The following is a 19,031-nucleotide window of genomic DNA, read 5'->3' on the forward strand; positions in this document are numbered from 1 at the left end:
GTTTATGTCAATTTGTATTGCAGTCCGTGTGTCGGTGTATTGATTGTAGTTATTTGTACAATGGTTTGTTGTTTTGATTTATATGTGTGTGTTGCAAAAAAGAAGATAAAAAGGAAAAGAAAAGAACAAAAACGCATGCGGTTAGTTTTGCTCATCATTTGTTTCTTGCATTTTATAAATCTAAGTGTAGAATATCACTAATTTTGAAATTTAATAAAAATATATTTGGTGAATCTAAGTAAATAATCGAAATAGACATACATACAAATTCAATATTATACAAATATACATATATATATAATTAACAATACGAAAAAGAGCGGCTTCAAATGGCGCACACAAACACACAACTCATAAATTAAGTTGGTTTTTACTATTTATTATGAGTTTTGTTAAAAAAAGTAAGTAATTTCTAATATAAATATATACATACATACATACTTGCAGCAGTTTTTAAAATAAGTGATTATTTGTTACAAATTAATGAATTAAGAATTGAAAGCTGCACATCCATTCATTAAAAAATATTATTACGTGATTTATTACCAAAAACTTGACCACTACATTTTCATACGTACAAACAGAAATTGAGCAAACAATAAATTATTTCACAAATTAGGCACGTTTTCTACATTAAAGTCCTTATTGAACTTAATCTTCTATACAAAATACAAATTCCTAATTATCTCATTATTGAATGCCTAATGCAGTAAAAAATCTTGTATGTTTTGCTTGATGAGTCGGATTTTATTGTCAATGTAACAAATGACAATCAAAAATAAATTATTTACAAAACATTGAAAATCACCAAATAAATTAATAATTTTATTTTCGCTGCATTTGCAGCAATTAAGTTCTGTATGAAATTAGTATACCTTATTTTAATAAAGCTTAATAGGAGAAGGAAAAAACTCAATCGGATTAAAAATACCCTTGCGACTAGTGGTTTGCATTCGATTAGTGACATTTAGGTTAGGTTGAGCTGGCCGGTCCGTGAGAACCTCACATATACTGAATTAGCCCGAAGTGTTACCAGAAGTTTGTTTAACGACCAAAATGAAAACCCCTATCAAAAACCAGGACCTACATATATTATAAAGTAACTCCGTCCTCTTGGCAAATACCACAAGCTACATATGTCATTTGCTGGTTCTAGGTTTTACAGTTGTATCACTCCTAGTAGGTGTAGTCTTAGCCTGGCAAGCGCGGGGCACGAGCCGAATAGATTTTTTTAGTGTTTATTGGAATCGTATACCAGCTAGTCGATTGAAAAATTGCCAAGCGACTAATCGGCTAGTCGATTAATCGAATAACCGATTATAACAAACAGTCCTACACCATAGCCTCTAAATGCATAGAAATAGGGCCTCATTAAGAAAAAGCTATTGCCTAATATGTGGTTTTACTTGAAGTAATATAAAAAGTCCGTGACACCAATATTCTGGCTTGTAGTGACTGCCATTTCTTATTCTCCAGTTTTTATTGAAATATTAAAGGATGCAGGGGCTTTTCAAGTTTTATTATAACAATTTTCAGTCACTTTCGGCAAGGATATACATTTGTACGTATTTTCCTTTCACGAAGAAGTAAAACATTTCATCCCTTTCCATCAGTGTCAAAAATTTATTTTGATAGTAAAGTGGTCAACCAGCTGTCACCGCGATTGCGACAATTTATTTGAATTAAACTTGCACACCGCTAGTGGAAGGACTGAACAGCGGGGGTGTCTACAGGTAATTCGACAAAGGCTAATTTCTTATTATCTTCTCATATTGGTTCTATTAATAACTTTTCCTATTTTTGGCTATTGAATGATTAAATTTCGTTATAACTTTATCGGCTGTGTATTATTTAAGTGAAATTTATCTAACAAATGGAAACCATATCGAAATATTTCGTCATCTTTTTATTATATGCAAATAAGTTACTTATATGTGCCCACATATATACATATCTATATATATATATATGTATCGAGTTTGCAATAATGACAAAAATTATTTTAAAGAATTTCGAGAGAAATTGATTTTCAATATTGCAAACTGAATAAATTTGGAGGTCAACAAAAACGATATCTGTTGATATAGTTCACATACATAAGTACATATGTATGCATTTTATTGAAACGTTTTATATTTAATATATTTTTCGTACCATAAGTAAAATAAATTCCTCCAAAATGAAAATAATGAATGCTTCAATGTAGAAAATATTTATGTCACAAGAACTATGGCTTAAAACTTTCGTTCCTGCTATTGCTCTTCACTTCTATAGCTTCCTTACAGTAATTTCGAAGTATGGGCTAACAACCAGTGCTCATCCATAAGCGTGTGTGCGAAATGGAACGGGTTGAACTTGACCTATTATTCATGAGCTGCTTTACGCAAAAAGGGAACATACACCCTTGACCCGTTTTGCTCGTAACTCCTCAATTTTTGTATAGCGCATAATGGGTATGTATATATGAAACAGTTTGATTTGAGAGTTACATGAAATAGTCAATCTAAGGAAATGCAGCGAAGGTTGTAATAAGAAAATGGTTGTCGAGCACGGAAACCAGTTCAAGCTATGGCTATTGTATAAAGCTCTCTACAGAAATGATTACTAAATAATACTGTGAGTTGTGAAATTTATATGATATACATACATACATAAATACACAAATAAAATAAATGCAAGGCGCGATAACCTCTGAAGAGATTTTAGACCGAACTTCTCTTCCAATTTGCGTCGTGCTCTCCTTTTTTTTATTCTCCCTACAAATTGGCGGGATGGGACCTACTTGTTTTTATGCCGACTCCGAACGGCATCTGCAAGGCAGATGAATTTTCACTGAGGCTTTTTATGGCAGAAATATACTCGGAGTGCTTGCCAAACACTGCCAAGGGGCGACCCCCTTAGAAAAATTTTCTTCTAATTGGAAAAACTTGTTTCTAAAATTTTGATGTTGCTTTGCCCGGGGTGTGAACCCAGGATCCTCGGTGTGGTAGGCGGAGCACGCTACCATCACACCACGGCGGCCGCTAAATAGTTTTTAACCTACATACCGACCCACTTAAAAAAAATACAGTTTACGATGCATATACATATGTACATACATAGATGATGTAATAGCCAATTTGTCCAATATATCCAAGCTCGCTCCCGGTTCAGTTTCCAAAGAAAAAACCGAAAATTTCTTGGAAATGTGTATATATTTTGCATATTTTTTAAAAATAATTTTTTAGGATTGACTTTAAAAATCGATACTCGATTGATCGCTTATTGTAGTTTTGTTACATTGAAATGATCACTAGATTCATATATACATACATAAGCGATTATGATTCAATGTTAAATACATATATTCCAATTCAACATTGTGTATAAAATGGCACATGACCAAAATAGTTAATAACAAAGTATGCATGCAATTTCAAATTCAAGTTCTTAATAAAAATTAACTATTTACATTTATTAAAATTAACTTTTTATATTATTTATGTATATACACATATGAAAAATTACACTTAAAACTCTGGTGAGATAAAAATTAATTTATAAACGACTTATGGCAACACACCTATGATATGATTTTACAATAAAAAATTATGATTATTATATGATGATTATTACAAAAAAAACAAAAAAAATAGGCAAACAGAGAACCTTGCATAAAATAATAAAAAGGAAATTATTTGTGCCTGAAATTCTTCGAAAGGGAATAACTTTTAAATCAACTTATCAAATTGACTAAATTATGACGAAAACAGACAATCGAATGGCACACATTTGGGGTAGATCCGGGAAGCAATGTAACATCCAGTAAATGAACTTCTTAAAATTGGTCTTAGGACTTATGTTAGGTCATATGGACATACCACCACCACATTGTACATATTTTCTTAAACATGTTATAAAAAGGAGTACACTTCCAAGTAAAACAATGCATATTTATTGGCAAAAAACTTTTTTTATATTTCCATTTCTAAGAACTTATTAGAAAGAAAAAAATATTGAAGACATGCATGAACGAAGCTGTTGTGTGTGGCAAAACTAAAATTTTAAGGAAGTGGGCTGAATATTTTGACTTTTCTTGCAATCGCATCGTGGTAGGATTGGTTTAACCCAAACATTTGTGCCCATCCGATTTTTCTCCACATATTCATTCTAGCCGACTTATTTGGGCTAAAAATTAAAATAATCGACGGGAAGAAATAAAAATTAATGTATTTTTTCCAGTTTCGTTTAGATTAATATATCTAACATATCCCAGGCTAATTTAAAAGCATATCACATCAGACGGCAGTTTTCAGTCAGAACACCCACAATGGGCCTACAGTCCTCTCTTCTAATTAATAAGAGAACTTTGTTAGTCTTAGATTGTAAAACCTGCACATGATTTTCCGACACTTTGCAGCCCCACGCTCGGTTCCACGCATTACCTGCTTCATCGATCAAATGCATTTGCAAATATCGCCGTCTTTTAATCTCGCTCTTAGATTGAGATGTCTACAGTACAAGCTTCAAGGGATGCGCCCATTTGAGATAGCTTATCCGGTTTTTTCATTTCCATCTATTCACATATGCCCGGGGACCGAATAGAGATGTATATTTTTTCCAATCCCTTTTATGTGTTTTGCTCTGAGAGATTATTCCCTTCATTGCTGCTTGGCTATCGAAGCGCAATTACGCGATCAGGTAGTCTGTTCGTTCAATATTTGATGAAGGGCGACAATTAAAAATAATGTGGAATGCCTTTGAGTTTTATAAGGAAATTTAACATTAATTTTTAACTGCTCCCTTCGATTATTTTAATTTTTAGCCCATATTAGTTGATTCAGTGGCTAGAATGAATATCTTGTGCAAAATCGCATTACATATTCACATCTAACTGTATACATCTGCTGAGCCCATATGAAAATAAGTATGTTTGCAATAATTTCTACTTTTTAAGGGACCGTGCACGAAACCAATTTGCAATCGCATACCAATAAATAGTTGAAAGAGACAAAACCTTAGTTGCTCCATATGTAAATACTTTGTGCAACAAATAGGGGCTGTTTATCAAACAAACACATACATATGCACAAAAAACAATACATAGTAAATGAGGCCAAAAGCTATTTCAGGTATTAAATATTGAATTCTGCTTTTAAGTGCCGATACCAAACATCATTATCACCATCAGTCATCGTTTTAGTCATTAACTATGTGGTTTAGTGTATGGAGTACCTTCGCCTTTGTGGTGACGGCCGTGGTGTGAGTATGATAGGTGTTGCTGCTGGTGCTATTGGCGCTATTGGCGTTGCCGTGGGCGCAGCTCCCGCCGAAATTGGTGTGATAGGCGACGTTCCCATTGGTGCACTCAAAAAAGGCCAAGCGACTGGTAACCGGTAGCCTTTTAATATATTTAATTTATTTGGTTTTTCGTTCATCTCATCAACTTTTTTCATCAATTTCTTAAATGCTTTATACTTGAGTACTTCTATATGATAATTGGCAATTATAAAAAAAATAACAAACACCAACGGTAGTTCACTTCTTTGACGAGAAGGTTCTTAAAAAACTTTTTTTTACCAACACCAAATCCATTTATATTTTGTTCATGTGGGTTCGATACTTATTCAATATATAATATTAAGTACAATATGCATTTAAAAACAATAAATGTGTTGTATTGAAACAAAAAATCGTAAGCTCAAACCAAATTTCCAATGATAATTGAAAAGAAAAAAAAAAATCAATAAGGGCTGTCATGGAACCCAAGCCGGTTTTGCGTTTTGTCGGAATTGTAAACCAATATTGATTTAAATTGGTGTCATAAAACCGTATTGGTTTTGCTGTTTTCGAATGTAAATAAAAGCGATGTCGAATCAGCTGTTTTGCAGTGTTATCGGTGCACCGGCAATTTTGATGTTAATTTTTTTGGCAAAATTTTATAAAATATTTGTTTTAAATAAACAAATTTATTGACATTAAAATGGCACCAGCAGTTGTAGCATTTATGTTATTGGAAGAAGAAAGTTGCTAGAAGGTCAAAAGCAAAATTGTGAGATCGCAGCAATCCATTTGAGTTGCCAGAGACAGCGTAATTAAAAATATTTCTTAATGTGGGTTTCTAAATATTTATAGTGTATTTGCAGTTACATTGAATAAAATCGCATAAACAAAGAGGCTTTCCGAATGGTATTGGACACCATTGAAAGATGCTTAACCCGCTCGAAAGTTCTGCCAGTGCTGCAACTAGCTGCTACCTTACGATTTTTAGCTGAAGGATCCTATCAAAGATCAGTTGGCAAGGATTCTAGCATGAGTGTAGGAAGAAGCAAATTTACATATATTTTTAAAAAATAAACCTTTATTTACTTACATTTTTAGAAATTTTCAACTGCGAGAGAAAAACCATAGTACAGACCTTTACAATGAGAAAAACAACTATGAAAAAATGAAATCCAACAGCATTTAGCTAATTGGTTAGTTTCCGATAGCAAAATCGATACTATTGGATTCTGTGACACCTAAAACCGACACTTATTCCAATTCGAACATTAAACCGATAACATTGGATTTCATGACACCAAAGTAATTTTTTTGTCGTTCCGATTCCGACAACAATTGGATTCCATGACAGCCCTGAATAATGCAAAATGGTCAACATACTATGATTGATGTTTGATCAAGCCAAGCCCGTTTTTAATGGTCAAGCAAATTATGGAAAAGTCGATAACAAGCCAATAACAAGTCGATATCGGTTGTTATCGATGAAAACCCGATGATGCTTTCATAGAAAACCGATAAACAAAATAACTCGCAGATATCAGTTGCCGAAAAAGCTTTTAGTTCTAAATAGTCTCCAAATTTTACCGAAATTACCTAAAATATTGCCGACATGGTTGCGGAAAAGACCCAAAGCAGAATCGACCTGGTCCCGATATAATTCTGGAATAATTGTTATTGTTTTATTATCGGCCTTCATTCTTAATATATATTAAATATTAAGAAGTTGTAGGCCAAATCAAATATACGAAAACTAAAACTACAGAATGATTTTAATATAGTCATATATTTGTTAGTTTATTTTTACGACTTAATTTTGAAGTCATCTTCAGGACTGAAAAAACATGAATTATATTAAAACCATATCGACCAGAATAAATAAACAAATATATGTTTCTATGAAAGTCATTTTGTATTTTTAATTTCCGTTTATTTGATTTGTTTAGAGATTGATAGCTCATATTCAGGAATAATTAAAAAAAATATCCCGAAATGACCACGAAAGGTTCCCGAAGTAGACCACAGATGATGATATTGCTTTCAAATCAGCAGCGACGTCTATGCGCAAATGTGGCAAATCTGTTATAGAATCATACCAAAGTCATTCAAAACTAGTAAGAAATGATTCGGAAATGATCTTCAACTTATCTCTAAAGAGTACAGACATTATTCTTTAAAGAGCTTCAACTAATACCTCATAAGACCCATAAATAGCCATGATATACTCAAAAGCTCGTACAGTATAAACTTTAAATTTTCGAACATTTTTCCGCAAATAACTTTAAAATTGTAGATACCATACCATACATATTACATCCAACTTACGAAAAACGAAGTTCCAAACAAACGAGCGCCATTGAAGCCTTTCCGTAATGCACCATTGTACTATTTTCTACTATTCGCACATTTCATTGTACAATAACGGTTTTGTGCGGTTTCGTACCATTGCATCTTCGCACATTCTGCTGATAATACATGCATTATTGCCAATTCAAAAATCATATAAAGATATCCGTGTCATTCAAAAATAAAGAAACAAATTATGCAAATGAATAGCAGAGAATATTTTTTTGTGCATTGGCCAAGGGGGAATAAGAATATTCATGCGAAAATTGGTTTTTAAATTCTTTTGGTATGTTTTGCACGAAATTCTATTAAGCTTCATTGAAAAAAATTTACAATAAATATCACAATAAAGACTATTCAACACAATTTGCTAAAAGAAAAGAATCAGTTCTGGTAAATGCAATGAGTTGTTGTTGTCTCATCTCATAATCTCAAAAGTTATAAAAAATTAGAGAAATCTATTCAAATGCATATACGATATTGAGTCATCAAATATACATCTTTGCATATTTGCTATTTTTCTATAAAGGAGAGATAAAAAATTAGAAATTTTGGAATTCTACAAATTTTTTTGTTCCTATTCTGTGTTTTGCAAATAAACTGACATATGTGCTGATACGGCTAGCCAAATAAAAATGGTTAATTTATTCTTCTGGAAATCGATTTTAATAACTCTCTCTAAATTAACAAACAAATTAATAATATTTGTAACACTTTCAAATAAATTTATTCAGAAGACACCGGCTAAGTTATAAGCGGCCATATCGTGTCATACGATCACGGATGAAAAACAAATTTCACTCAAATGATAAATATGAATCTGTCAAGGTATTTAAAAAAATTGTAATTAAACATGGATCTTATGAGTACGTATGGTCTCATTTGAAACTTTGTTATAAGTAATTATCTATATTCTTTAAGTTTCATTTTTGCGAACAATTATAAAAAAATTATTGTATAAATTTGCACTAATGCGGCTAGACGCACTGAGGGATTAAGGGGAGGTAGCAAGCACTTCACTTTACTAAATAAAAAGCGCGATGACTTTCATCTAAACGCATAGAAATATAAACTTTATTGTAAATTATTTAATTATTTCTTTTAACAGTTTTCACTTTTTTCGTATTTATTAGATTTATTTTAGCGGCGTGAGTAGGTTAGGCTGATGGCGAATAACTAAATTTACAATGGCCCAGCACATTCCACTGGACCGTTTACTTACATAGATGTGTGTACGCTAAACAGTAATTATGTTTCTCATTTACAGGGTTCTTCAAACAGGTAAATATACATGGTATTCCAAAAGGGTAATTATAGAATAAAGGTAAGTAATTTTAGGCAAATATTTCATATAGATAAATATTTCAAAGGTAAGTATTTATAATATAGGTATTAGAAATTAATTCATTTCAATATAAATAATTTTTCCTTTCAGATGATGTATATATTTCCCACACCGTGGTATAAATTTATTTTAATCCTCAAACTCTATGAGGTTCTCGCTCATGTCTTCAACAAATATAAAAAATTAATTAAAAACATAAGTAAATTCTTAACTGATACAAAAAATGTTCATTACTCTTTTTTTTAACCCAATTTTTAAACTTATTACATTATCCTGCCAATATTTATGTATTTGTTATGAATATCGATCTATACTAAAAGAAAGAGCGAGGCTTAAAAGTTTTGTTAACAAGGTGGTATTTTTTGGAATTATGAAAGGCAAAAAACAAATTAAAAGAATTAAATCAAAAATTAATTAATTAAAAAAAAATGAAGGCCCAAACACATTGGATTTTTGCTTTGCTTTAGAGCTTACTTTGCGTCAAGAGCTGATTTTGACAAACGCATCTTCATTGCTATGTTCCTAATCCATAGGCAACACAACGGTAACGCAAAAGAAATTCAAAAACTTAAATTTGGCACAGAGCCGTAAAGCTAAAGAGAACCGCCAACAGAACGAATAGTGGGTAACAGTAAACCAACAAATCACAAGTAGGTAATTCACCATTGGGGAAATGTGGCATGAAATTCGTCAATTCCAACGATAGAAGAAATTTATTTTGATATAATAACCACAATTTAACTATGTTTTAACGTTTTCAATAACTTTTTTGTGGAATTTTAATGAAAACACCGCATTTTTGCTAATCTTCCAGTAGGTAATGTGGTGAGTTACTCATCGCCAGTTTGACAATTTATATTGCTGTCCGTCGTTGGAGAATCTCTATAAATTAAAGTCTCTGATTTTGTTGGCATTGTCAAATAATTTTTGAATTTTCTTGCAAATTCATGAAAAATCTTCGAATTTCCATCGGCATTCTATTGCTAAAATAAAGTTATATGTTGTTCAGTAAATTTTCAGGAGAGAAAAATAACTGCTTATCTATACAGTGGGTTTATAGAACCCCTTTCCTCATATTTTCCCAAGTCGTTGCCAGGAAATAATAAATGGTTTTTTGATAATCTTTTATGCGTGGACGTTGTTGCGAAATTTCTAAATTCTTCTAAAAACCATATTTGAAAAGTTTATGACTTTGCTGAAATATTTAAATTGTTATCCACATTTTTCGCAAACAAATAAATTTGTTTTATTACTACATGAAAAGGAGTGGTAATTGCGGAAACGTAATGAAATTACCGGTAAATAATCTTAATTCAGGGCCATTTTCTTAAGTAAATTTTGAGGTTAATCACTATGATAAACACATTTTTATGAACGAAATTCGTGGTTATAGGACAGAAAAATTTGAAAGCTCACTTGAGAAAACGTTCCCAAATTATGTATATGTGTATATGGTACATTCCTAAAATTTAAGAGGAATATAATTTTTGAGGATAACTAGGAAACTGTCGATTATCATCTGTTGGGCATGCGAAATGTAGTTGCTGAATGCTGTCTGGGAACTCTTCAAGGTACAGTTATTTCAAACAAATACAAAATAAGTAATAATTTCGCTAATTTCGCCTTGAACTTACACTTAATTATAATAAATCATATGACCATTAGAATGTTTAATAATTCCTATTTCGATCTCGGCATTCAAACATTTGAAGATAATACAAAAATCATTTTACCAAAAACCAACAATAAATATTTATAATGAACTAAATTAATTGAATTGGCAATTGTCAAATAACTAAAATGCACAACCAAAACATTCAACTAAACTATAAATGTGTTGATAAGACGTTCAGTACAGAGCTTGTGAATGGAATAATTCACTTGTAGCTTTTTAAATGTAAATCTTTCTTTTTTTAACTTAATTAAACGATTAGAAAATTGTAAACATGCTTTTTGTATGTTTTTATGTGATCCAGATATTAGCGATGAAATAATTGAATAGATATGCTTGGATCTCGATTGTACCAATATTTTAAGTGAGTATCAGTCCGGTTTTCGCAGAGGCTATTCGACGATAGATAATATATTTGTGCCTTCAAGCATTGCCCAACTCAATTTTTCACGTAATAAAAGCCTTTTTTGTAGATTTCTTGTGTGCTTTTGATACGATTCCACGCAACATGTTCTTTTACAAACTAGCCTTCTATGGTCTTTCTACGCTAATACGTCTCGCAAAGTTCTGTTTGATGGCAATCTGTCAGAGCCTTTCCCTGTTAATCACGGTGTCCGCCAAGGCTGCCTCTTAAGCCCGGTTTTATTCTCTTTGTACTTAAATGACCTAAATGACTATTTGTGCGGGGGTGCCAGGGTTAAGAACATTAATGTGAAGGTGTTTATGTACGCAGGTGATCTGGTCTTGCTTGCGGAATCACCTGAACAACTACAGGAAATGATAAACTCCCTTTAAACTATTGTAGTCAATGGGCACTAACTGTCAACTTTAACAAGTCAAAATTCATGGTATTTAGGAAAGGTGGTAGAGCCACCGGCTAATGGAAATGGATCTACGGTAGCGAAGTAATTGAAGTAGTTAACAAATACAAATACTTAGGTGCACTTCTCACTTGTCAACTATCTTTTAATAAACATTTGGACTTAAAGCTAGTGGATGCTAAAAACGCTATTAACGCAACGGGGCAACGAGCTATACTAATAACCCTCGGATCTGTTTGTCGCAGAAAATAAAAATCTTCAGGCTGCTTCCAGGAGGTCCATTATGTTTTACGGCGCGCAGGTATGGGGGGTTAACGAATTCGACCAAGTTGAAAAACTTCTTAGATTTTTTGTAAATAAACTGATCTTCCTTCCCTCTAATACGTCAAGCTACATGTTGCATCTGGAAACAGGCTTGCAGCCCCTATATCTACATACATACACTTCGCCTGCACATGCTCTATATCGCTCGTTGCTTTAGCCTACCAAATGACAGACTCCCGCGTATTCTAGCAGAGGAGACTTCCAACCTGGGGATTTCTTGGATAAGAACTTGGAAAGAACTTGCTTACACCGTCAATCTACCTTTCATTACGCAATTGCCATCAGAAAATATACAGTCCCTCACTTCCTCGCTCTTAGAACGCTTAGCTGAGTATAATATATAGTAGGTTCCTCGAAATGGCGCAGAAGTCTACTACCCACGACCTTTACCCGGCCCTCGTGCCATTGGAGAGTACGTATTTCACTGATGATAACAGTGCATATGCAGCCAAGCCAGTCTGATTCTCCGGGCACATGGAGGTTTGTTGAATCTAAACGCAAGAATCTATAAAAACATATCGTCTCCACTTTGCACAGTATGTAACTTGCAGGAGCCAGAAGACGTTTTTCACTTTATTGGCACATGTCCGACATATAACAACATTCGTTCCCTTTACTTTGGTGAAAGAACTTTAGACATTGGCAAGGTGGTTGCCAGTTTAGATGGATTTAACTTCGAGGCTCTGGCCAAGTTTCTCGCAGAAAGCTTTAAAATTAGAGACTTATTATTAAATGAATTTTTGTAACTCGATAGTATTTTATTTAACACGTGGCGCGACACACAACATACTCTGTTGTTGTCGCTAGTATCTACTTTAATTTATTTATTTAAGTGTTTTGATGTGCGCAAAAGCATTAGTCATACTCTGTATCTGATTTTTGATTTTTTGGAAAAAATAAATATATGTATACTACTAATACTAATTGAATAGATATAAAAAAAATTATCATATCTACAAATTCCTTTTAAACTCTTCAACCGTTATTGTGGCTTTATGAAAGTGTTTTGATCTCTAAACAAAATTAAAACAACAAAATAAAATGTTTCCAAATGTATTGTTTTATTTAGCAAAAATTTAATGTACATATTCTGATCGAGTGTTCGAGAGAAGAGTTTAACGATGAGCTGTACGAGCTATACGCAGACATCAACATAGTCCAGCGTTTTTAAAACGCAGCGGCTGCGCTGGTAGGCCATGTTATGCGAATGAAAGACGACGCTCCGGCCAAGAAAGTGTTTCTATCGGAACCTGCCTATGGAAGCAGAGGTAGAGGGCGGCCCCCACTCCGTTGAAAGGACCAGGTGGAAAATGAATGATGAAAATCCCTTGGTGTGATCAAATTGGCGCCGGTTGGCAGAGAGAAGGAGACTGGCGCCCCTTGTTGGACGGCCATAACCGTTTAAACGGTTAAGCGCCAATTAAGTAAGTAAGTAAGTAATTCTGATCGGAAATAATACATTTATAATTACATAAAATATAAAGAAGTATTTCTACATCCCGAACTTTGAACTTGACTGTATACTAAACTGTCGACAACTAACTAAAGCTGGTGGTTCTTAAGGATTTTGGTTAACAACTCACCATTAAATAAAGTACCAGTAAGCCTTAACCTGACGATGAGAAAGCTATCCTCAGTGTAGAGTATGTAAAACTATGAATGTTGCGTAGGTACATATCACAACTGGATCTAAGCAACCATCAACTAAAAAAATTGCAATTTTCGGAAAACTGAAAAAAAAAAAATTATCTAGTAAACAGGTCGGCAGATATTAAATTGTGTAACGCTGTGGTGTGCATAACCTCAAAATTTATAATTTTTGACTAAACTTGTTTCAGATCTATGTTTGCGATTTGTGTTTGAGTGTTAATGCAATAAATGCCATTTAAATTCCACAATTGATGCAGAAAAGGTCATAATTTGTGTGATTTGTATTGTATACTACCTTTACCTGGCCTCACCTAACGCCCGAGACCGAATGAATATTGCGTTATTTTTTCTGTTTTGTTTGTTGATAATTTAGTTTATTGTTCTGTAAATTGAATTGAGTTTTGTACGCATATTTGGTGAAATTTTCTTTTAAAACATTTTATTATTGTATCTTATTGTTATGCAAGCGGGTACACATTATGTTTGGTTTTTTCGTTCGGTGCAAAGATAAACAAATTATTTGGCGCAAGCAACATATAGCTGGCATGGGAAAAGCACGGACTCTCTAAATTTAATCCTGCAACAATAAGCGATTGTCCTTGTGCTTTGTTGATTGCAATTGCAAAATCAAGGCGTACAGGAAACTGTAAGAGCTTAAAATTGAATGGCAAGTGTGTAGGAATCATTGGGATCCGTGGTATGAGCACATCTTCACCTTTGCTTTTTCCGCTGATGATTGTTGCTTCGATTACATTCGGCATTAATTTCTTAACGCAAAGTCTGGTTCCATTGCACAATTTTGGCGGGTTTAAATTCCGAAGAAGCATGATTGGTGAGCCAATTTTCAAAGTTGATATATGCGCAGGCATTCCAGGTGGTTCTAAAGACTTTAGAAATTCAATTGGATAATTCACAATTTGATCTTCATCTGTAACTGTGTCGATCGATTTATATTTCGTCACTTCACCAGGAATTTGGTTTTGAATGCGATCATTGATTTTGTTAACATGATGATTTTTGGGAGCTAAGATTGCTCGTTCGCATAGCCAAAAAAAAATTTTCTAATTTAAAATTCTTAATTCTGAAATATGAAAAACCTTCATCTTGATCGAAGGAAGCCAAAAATTTGGTGATGATTGAAGTGTGGGAAATACGTTTCCATAGGGAACACACACACACAGAATTCGATTTTTATATATATAGATAAATAGATACACGAATTTGGTCTATAAATCTTAGAAGTCTTATTGATGTGCAAAATTTTAATTCGGAGTAAGTAAATGTCACTCTACCAGACTTGAGGAATAACAGAGCCTTTGTATAAATGTAATAAAATACATATTTAGGAATAATAATAACTAATAAGATGTTAGTATCAATTTGATGATTTATTACACAATCAACACTTTATTCTAAGAAAAATGTGCCGTTCAATAAATTTTTAAATTGAACTTCAGTTCTGTTTAAAAGAACATATCCAGAAATAATTTGAAAAAAAAAGAAAATTATAATAATAAGTTTTAAAATAATGCACAAAGAAATGTTGATGGTGCATTTTCAGGATTATGTTAACTAAATTTTTAATATTAAGTTTACTACATACAGAAGCATACATATATACATACATACATAAGGATAGTAAACTATACGATATTATGCACATCTATATTTGTTACATATACATACATATATCACCCATACCTAAGTTTTCAAGATCGTGAATCGTTATAATAATTAACAACATACCTAATAACAATAACAAAGTAGCGAATGAAATTCTTTCCTAATAACATACTTCGTACATACTTAGTTTGCATAAAATACAGTTTAATCGATAAAATAAGAGTTCAAATTGATACTTAAAATATTGTAATGAAATATCGAATTTCGATAAAATATTTATGAAAGGTAAGATTTGTTTTAACTTACCTTCAGGCCATTGCACACAGACTGTTAATTAAGATCGATTTAGGTGAATGGTATTTGAGGGGCATTCCATTTGAACAGAAATCACAAATTGATGACCGTATCGTAGGAGAATCGTATTACATAGAAAAGGAAAGAAAATAATTTATATTTAAAGCAAATTGTGATTCGATCAATTCAAAGCAATCACGTGATTCGCATTATGATTATAGCACATACATACTTATGTACATTTGTAAATAATAATTCAATATATGAAAATATGTATGCAAAGAAATATTAACAAAATAGCTTGCGAAAAAACTAAAGAAAATTCACATTTCAGTATAACCATTTTAATTGAGAACATGCCAGTATTACGTGCCATTTTTTTTATATTTCATTGATTTGCCAAAAGGCAACGAAGTTCAAATAAAGATTCCCTTAAGTGAGTTTCCTTACATCAATTGGTGTTGTAGATTTATATTGATTATCTAGTTTTCTATACTCGGGATATTTGGATATTAATTATCATATTACATGCATATCTGAAGTCAATTACTTATTTGGATGCAATTGAGTTCTCCTACATAAATATGTAAATATTTGAAACATTAGCATTATTAATATATATTTCTTGTGTCTGTCATAAGTAGTAGAATTATGCGAGTGTTGAGGAAGCATCATCTTCTATTAGGAAAGTACGCAGTAAAAAATCGATTATTCACCAACCAACGCCTGTCTAGCTAATGGAATTTTTAATTTTTTTACCAAGACTTTTATTAGTGAGTAGACGAGAAGAGCTTTTATTGAATCTGTAAGTATTGAGTTAAGAAGAAAGCTAAATTAAAATGTTTCAGGAAAAGTTTTTAAACGAAGTTTTCCCTCAGCTGTGGTTTGACAAGATCTTAGTCGCTATATAAAATTTCAGGTTCACCAATTCTAGGAAGAAAACAGGAAGTAGTACACTAGAAATTTGAAAATAATCCCGGCCTATATCGTCTCGCAAGTATATAAAGTGCACAATTATCATTATAAGCAAGAGTTCTTGGTGCATTGATGGGACTGATTAACAAATAATAATAATAATTAAAACATGAGTTTTGCAATAAATAAAAAAGTGCCCCTAAACTTTCGAAACTTTTTCTTCCAAATCTGTTTTGATTTGTACTTTTGTTATTTTCTTTGTAGTTTTTGTTGGTTTTATTAAGTTATTGATGCTGTTTTTCCGATATTTTTGGTAATGTAGGGGCGTTTCATCGGCTCTGTTTAAGTAGTTCAACTGAGGAGTTTTGATATTTACAGATAAATTGAGAAACTTAGCACATTCAGTTATAATTATGTTAAAATAACTTTGTACATTTGCAAATAATTATAAGTTTTATATAGAAAACTGTGGGGTCTCATAATTTAAAGGTAACTTAAATTTAAAAAGTTAGCGTCGCCGGTGGGACAGAATTTGTCACGGGACATACGCGCGTTTATAGCGTTAAAAAAACTTCCACGATTCTGAATTACATCATAGAGTTACATACTTCATAGGCCAAATCTATTTGATTTGTATTCAGTTGCAAGATTTTTTACCTATTAAAGCTTTGACTCTAAGGATTAAAGCTAACTATTTCAACTATTTTCATTCAAATAGTTAAATAAGTACTTGACTTTTAGAAGTAAAAAGGCGCGAAAACTGCATTAACAAGTTTGATTTATTTAATTTTTTCGTTAGAGAATTCTAAAAATTTTTACACAAATTTCGTAAAAATAAATATCCCAGCACCTTGGTTAACCCTCTCCCTAGTTCGAATAATACGCAGGGTCACGAAGTGGTGTGTTCTCTGAGTGTTAAATGTTTGGCCAAGATAGAATATGGATTGTTTTCAAGACTCAGAGAATATCCGCAATATTTAATCATTTAACAATAAATTCTTTAATGTTTCTAGTATTTTACCCACTTCGCAGAAAAACTGGCAGACAGTTTGAAAAGCTATAAAAGAAATCGGCCCATTGGAGCCACGAATGACAATATCATTCTTTTTGGAATATCAAAAATAAAATTGTTTGACCCAAAAGTATTTTGTTACTGAAGAACAACAAATCACAAACCGTCAATTCAATTTTGCATGCTGTTGTTATATAGAAACACGTTTGTTTGTTGTTAGGAGCCAAACTGAGCTAAAGTCGTGGGCCAGAACGTATGAGCAACATTTTCACTTTTCATAAAGATGAAAAGCAGTTGGTAGAATCGTTAAGATCACTTCGGCTTGATTTTCATTATTCGCTTGGCATAAGAAAAAAAAACAATCAGAAATTAATGACGGATGGATGGGTTAAGTACTTTTGACCAAGTCGTGTTAAACGAACATACATAAATATTAAATATAAATTAAATACATGCTTGTTTTTTTTAATTTGCATGCTTATTCACACTTTACTAATTTTGAATTGGAAGCAAATAACGGTGAATCGTGCAACGCATAATGTGCCACATGCAACTTGTCATACCAGAAGTGAGAAATCGCCAAACAAAACTTACATCATGCTTCATGCATATACGCATTGAAAACAGTTATTGTTCTTTTTTATTCATTTAACTATTCAAGATTTTGTGTTATATTTTTTTAGTAGGCAAACATTTGGTATATTAGTCAAATCATTAAACAAAATTCTGCTCACCTAGAGCTGGAGCCGGTATGGCGCCATCTTTTGTCAGTACAACTGCGTATGATTCAAAAACAAGAAAATTCAATGAAAATTTAATTCATTTCAATAAATCATGTAACTGTTCAATAAGTTAGTATGCACAGGCAAGTAAATGTATTAATTAAACAAACAAACAAACAGATTTTAATAAAACTCCATATTTTTCAACAAAATAGTAGGCAGTTCACGAATTATTATGATTAATTCAATAGATAAACTAATTAAATATGAAAAACAACAAATTGAAAATATTTGCATTCAACTGCTGAATATACGTAAATATTGTCATCCAACATTTCAATCAATTGATGAATTTTATATTCACATACTTGTGTGAATGTGTATTAGACTGGGTTGGTCCCCATACAAAAAAAAAAATTTGCCAATGTCCGCCCCTAAATTTAAAGATTATGTTGAGAGGGTTTCGGAAAAATTTTTAAATTTTTTTTGATCCTTCGAAATACAGCCGAAAAAGTTTTTCGTTGTAACTTGGTTATTTGACGTCCGATTTATAAAATTGATATGCCATTATTTAGGCCTTTAGAAGCTTCACATTTCCGTTTAATGTTCTTTTAAGCTATGAAGTCGTTTTCACATGATTAGGTCAGCTGACTGTATTCAGAAGTCAGAGTCTGACTTTTCACCTCGTATAACAGCTGTTATACTAAATTACTCAAAAAAAGAATTCAGCCCTTCAAATAAGGGAAAAGAGCGGACCGCGCCCACATTTTTATTTTTTCAATTTGTTGAACGCGTTAACAAAAAAAATAAAATAAAATTTCCAAATGTAGAATTTCGAACTTCGAACTACGTAAGCCGTTATCTATTTTTTGGAGGCTAAGTTCGAAAAACGGGGATAGTACTTTGTTTACTTAAGCCTCAATCTCTACGAAAAAGTGGGTTTTGTCCAACACCCAGAAAAAAAGTTGATTTTGTCGCATAGTGTTATTATTATATATACGAAACAACAGGTTTGACTCACTTATTTACTTTGACTTCCCCTATTCAT

At 32.3% G+C, this 19,031-nt stretch overlaps 1 protein-coding gene across 13 annotated transcripts in view; it reads right to left on the bottom strand.

Moving 5' to 3' along the window:
• Positions 1–19,031, bottom strand: part of Rbfox1 (RNA-binding Fox protein 1) — a 347,547-nt gene that overhangs the window by 26,025 nt on the left and 302,491 nt on the right. For 8 of the 13 annotated variants that reach the window (XM_067790960.1, XM_067790964.1, XM_067790966.1 and 5 more), the window contains 2 exons: positions 17,996–18,037; positions 15,347–15,367 (listed from right to left, as the gene is read on the bottom strand). In XM_067790960.1, the coding sequence (XP_067647061.1) occupies positions 15,347–15,367; positions 17,996–18,037 (63 nt within the window). Of the gene's footprint in view, positions 1–5,214; positions 5,381–15,346; positions 15,368–17,995; positions 18,038–19,031 lie in introns of all 13 variants that reach the window. The other 5 variants (XM_067790971.1, XM_067790969.1, XM_067790967.1 and 2 more) reach the window with 3 other exon arrangements.

The sequence above is a fragment of the Eurosta solidaginis genome, chromosome 5, assembly GCF_040869045.1.
Source record: "Eurosta solidaginis isolate ZX-2024a chromosome 5, ASM4086904v1, whole genome shotgun sequence".
Lineage (NCBI taxonomy): Eukaryota > Metazoa > Arthropoda > Insecta > Diptera > Tephritidae > Eurosta > Eurosta solidaginis.